This window comes from Strongylocentrotus purpuratus, unplaced genomic scaffold (assembly GCF_000002235.5).
Source record: "Strongylocentrotus purpuratus isolate Spur 01 unplaced genomic scaffold, Spur_5.0 spur5_scaffold_13, whole genome shotgun sequence".
NCBI lineage: Eukaryota > Metazoa > Echinodermata > Echinoidea > Camarodonta > Strongylocentrotidae > Strongylocentrotus > Strongylocentrotus purpuratus.
This window is the reverse complement of record NW_022145598.1, coordinates 36,522,061-36,526,096: the sequence shown is the minus strand read 5'-3', so window position 1 is coordinate 36,526,096 and position 4,036 is coordinate 36,522,061. Positions and strand designations below refer to the sequence as shown.

The 4,036-nt window shown below is 36.3% G+C and overlaps 1 protein-coding gene across 1 annotated transcript; it reads left to right on the top strand.

Moving 5' to 3' along the window:
* The first annotated feature begins 758 nt into the window (after positions 1 to 758).
* Positions 759 to 3,831, top strand: LOC115923343. Its single transcript, XM_030983799.1, has 3 exons — positions 759 to 1,058; positions 1,996 to 2,182; positions 2,488 to 3,831. The coding sequence occupies exons 1-3, from the start codon at positions 888 to 890 to the stop codon at positions 2,646 to 2,648; spliced, it is 519 nt and encodes a 172-aa protein (XP_030839659.1). The 5' UTR covers positions 759 to 887; the 3' UTR covers positions 2,649 to 3,831.
* The last annotated feature ends 205 nt before the right edge of the window (positions 3,832 to 4,036 follow it).

Below are 4,036 nucleotides of genomic sequence, written 5' to 3'. Positions count from 1 at the left end.
TCCAAGGGTTAGAGTTTCCAATACAAGTCCGGCGCTTAGGTCTTTTGGCAAGACATTAATCCACATTTGCCATTCTCCACCCAGGTGTTATTCGGTAACTGGTTTACTGCTGTGTAATGATACTTCGAAGGCCCTCAGGAAAATTGGCATTGATGCTGATGAGGCTCTTTGCCTTACTTCGTTCTGTCGGGTGTTCAAGTCGGGTTCCACAATCTTTCTTAAAAAGTAACCTCAAAATTACGAAAAGTCGTGTGCTTCATGTTGTCGGGTTAAACGATATTTTGTGAAAATATCCCCCAATGGTCAGGTAAACTTAATGCAAATAATCATGTTTTCAAAGATGCTCTTTGAGATACCGATACAGAATACAAAATAGTACAATGAATATTAGTGGCAAAAATATTCAGTCCTGACTGATTGCCAAACAAATATGAATAATATTTCAACAATAACGAGGATTCGACCGCTAGCCTTTTTTTAAAAAGAATGTATGTAACCCGTATTAGAAGTGCTGGGCCGAGATACAAGTTTTTTTAGATTTGATGTAGGTTTTTCAGAGTGTCTAGTAAACTAGACGCAACACTTTGGCGTTGGGTGGGAAGCATTTCACAAACATTATACCTGACCCTTGGGGATTCATGACTTGATTTTTCACGAAAGTTTGTGTAAACCGAAGACGCAATGAACCGATGGAACAAAATAAGCCAGGCTTCTATAGGTAAACAAAGTTAGTAGAAGTAGTGGTAGTGGTGGTAGTAGCAGTAGTAGCAGTAACAATAGTAATCGTTGTTGTAATCATAGTACAAATTGTACACATTTTTGGTGTTGTTATTATTATCATTATTATTACTACGATTAATATTGTTCTTCTTCTTCAACTTTATTTCATGATTTCCGGCCGTTCTCCCACGGCTATGACTCCTGCTAACTCGAGTATATGTTTCAATTGGTTCTACAGTTGCCCGGATGGTGAAACAGTTGATATCTATCGTCTCCTTGGATTGAATCGAGAAGGCTTTTCTTTTAGTGCATTTGCCTTTGTTGGAGATTACACTGAGGTGAAATATTTACATGGCATGAACTTATACACCTAATTACAATTTTGTTTGCCAATTTCATGAGAATGGAAGAAGAAAACTAAGCTGTAGGACCTAGCTCTTAGATAAGTCATGTCTGCCCTGTCTCTTTGGGCTCAGTAATTACATACGTGTAAATGAATCGCAAATGCTTGCAACCAAGGTCTTTAACACATTCACTGAGCTCCATGGTATAAGATACAGAAACCTGGAATCATATTACATATTGCGTCATCTTTTTAAAGACTTTCTTTAAAGCCTTTTTTGTCTTTCTTTGATCAAAATTGCTCACCTTGAAGGGGAAGTCCACCCTGATATTAAGTTGGTTTTGATAACGACAGAAAAATGATAGAAACAAATAAGTGAAAATTTGAGCAATATCCCGTTAAAAATAGGAAAGTTACGGTATACAAAATTGTAGTTCTCTTCAGTGAAACACAAATTTGCAACGCTGTGAGGTACCATAAGAGCTCCTCTCCATTTCGCCCTATACATAGAACTTCGTAAACTGTTATTTTCTTAGTTATTGATGATGGAATAGATATGTTTCATACAGGGGTTGTTTAAAAATACATATTTGCAATAATCTTATTTAGGGCGAATATATGGTTGAACATTTCTAAAAATAAATATAGGTTTCTGACATTACATGGCAGAATGGAAGGGCACTCACAAGATACGTCACAGAGAAGCCAATTATTTTCGATTGATTGCACCTTTTTTTTTTTTTATAGATTTAGTTAAAACTTTCACTGACCTGTTTCTCTCACTTTTTCTGCTTCTATTACAACCAACTTAATATCAGGGTAGACTTCCCTTTTTAAAAATTAGGGAAACTTTAAAAGCACATGTGGTTGGATGTTTAGATAGTATCAAAAAATGTATTGTAATGCATGCATCATCACATATGTTTTTTCAGGTGTACATTCACTGTTCAGTAAAGGTCTGTGGTGCCGCGAAGGCTCAATTGTTTCGAGACGCAGGATGCCCCTCAGAAACTCCACCTCCCGACCGCAAACGTCGATCTTCGTCCTTTCTGTCCACTCAGACAATCAGTAATGGTCCGATTCACATCCGTCGCTCAACCAGCGATATGGCTACTGATGGTATGAACTATTTTGTAACAACCATTTAAAAAACCTGAATGTGTAACATTTTCCTCATAGATAACTAAGTACACCCAGTTTCGATAATCCTTTACAGGACAAAAATAAGGATTGGAATATCTAGAAATATACCATTAGAAGATTCTCACTTCTATTTCTACTAGAAGGTGGAGGGGACGGAGAGGAAGGGGGTGATGAGGAGGAGGAGCAGGAGGGTCATTCCCTGTTCCCATAGATACGCATGTGAATATATCTAATCCACATCCAATTGTTCTACCATATTTTATCTTTTCCAATATCCACAGATTTGTCTTCATACAACCCTTTTGCCATGCTCCTCCTTGGAATGATAGCAACATTGGTTGCTATGGCAATCCTGATGGGTGTGGTCAAGCTTGTTCGTATCTCATCCGATAACAATTACTATCAGCGAGTTCATATTGCTGAATCCATGGAAGGAAATTAAGAGGAAGAGCAGCCATCAGCTCCAAAAGCCATAGTATGGAAAATATTCTCCATCTTTATCGATCATTGATTTGAAATCGAAACAGGACATCCCACAAAGTTGTCTTATTCGGACATACAAACAGGGCCCCTTACTACTCAAAAGAACAACAAGGGGGACACTTCATATCGTGAACATTTCTCATATAAACTGTTAATAAATTATACTAAAATAACACAAATTTTCCTAGAATATGGCGTCCCCAAGGCTCTGTGATCGGCCCTCATTGCTTTAACGTATACCTTCAGCCAGTGGTAGATATCTTACATAAATACGATGTCTTAAACCATATTTACGCGACTACATCCAGATACACTGCGCATGTAATCCGAAGGTTCCCCAAAGCATCAACAATCAATGCTCAAACTACAAAAGAATATCTCTGATGTTCAGTCACAGATGTTGGCTAATAAACTGAAATTTAATCTGGAAAAGACAGAATTCATGATTGCGGGATCTCCAAAGCACCCTCAGCAGTTACATCATGTCCATCTTAAGATTGACGATCATATTATCACTTCACCTTCACAATCTCTTCGCATATTAGGTGTTAGCTTTGACAAGCATATGAATATGCCAAATCATGTTTTAAATGTAGGTGTTGGCTTTGACAAGCATATGAATATGTCAAATTATGTTTTAAATGTAGGTGTTGGCTTTGACAAGCATATGAATATGCCAAATCATGTTTTAAATGTAGGTGTTGGCTTTGACAAGCATATGAATATGTCAAATTATGTTTTAAATGTAGGTGTTGGCTTTGACAAGCATATGAATATGCCAAATCATGTTTTAAATGTAGGTGTTAGCTTTGACAAGCATATGAATGTGTCAAATTATGTTTTAAATGTAGGTGTTAGCTTTGACAAGCATATGATTATACCGAATCATGTTTTAAATGTAGGTGTTAGCTTTGACAAGCATATGAATATGCCAAATCATGTTTTAAATGTAGGTGTTAGCTTTGACAAGCATATGAATATGTCAAATTATGTTTTAAATGTAGGTGTTGGCTTTGACAAGCATATGAATATGTCAAATTATGTTTTAAATGTAGGTGATAGCTTTAACAAGCAGGAATATGTGAAACCATGTTTTAAATGTAGGTGTTGGCTTTGACAAGCATATGAATATGTCAAATTATGTTTTAAATGTAGGTGTTAGCTTTGACAAGCATATGAATATGTCAAATCATGTTTTAAATGTAGGTGTTAGCTTTGACAAGCATATGAATATGTCAAATTATGTTTTAAATGTAGGTGTTGGCTTTGACAAGCATATGAATATGTCAAATCATGTTTTAAATGTAGGTGTTAGCTTTGACAAGCATATGCATATGTCAAATTATG

Excerpts from the sequence above, each read along its gene's own strand:
- LOC115923343 (XM_030983799.1), top strand. The coding sequence starts at position 888 with ATGATTTCCGGCCGTTCTCCCACGGCTATGACTCCTGCTAACTCGAGT. Across the intron at positions 1,059-1,995 it reads TTGTTGGAGATTACACTGAG|GTGTACATTCACTGTTCAGT; the intron begins GTGAAATATTTA and ends ATGTTTTTTCAG. Across the intron at positions 2,183-2,487 it reads CAGCGATATGGCTACTGATG|ATTTGTCTTCATACAACCCT; the intron begins GTATGAACTATT and ends CAATATCCACAG.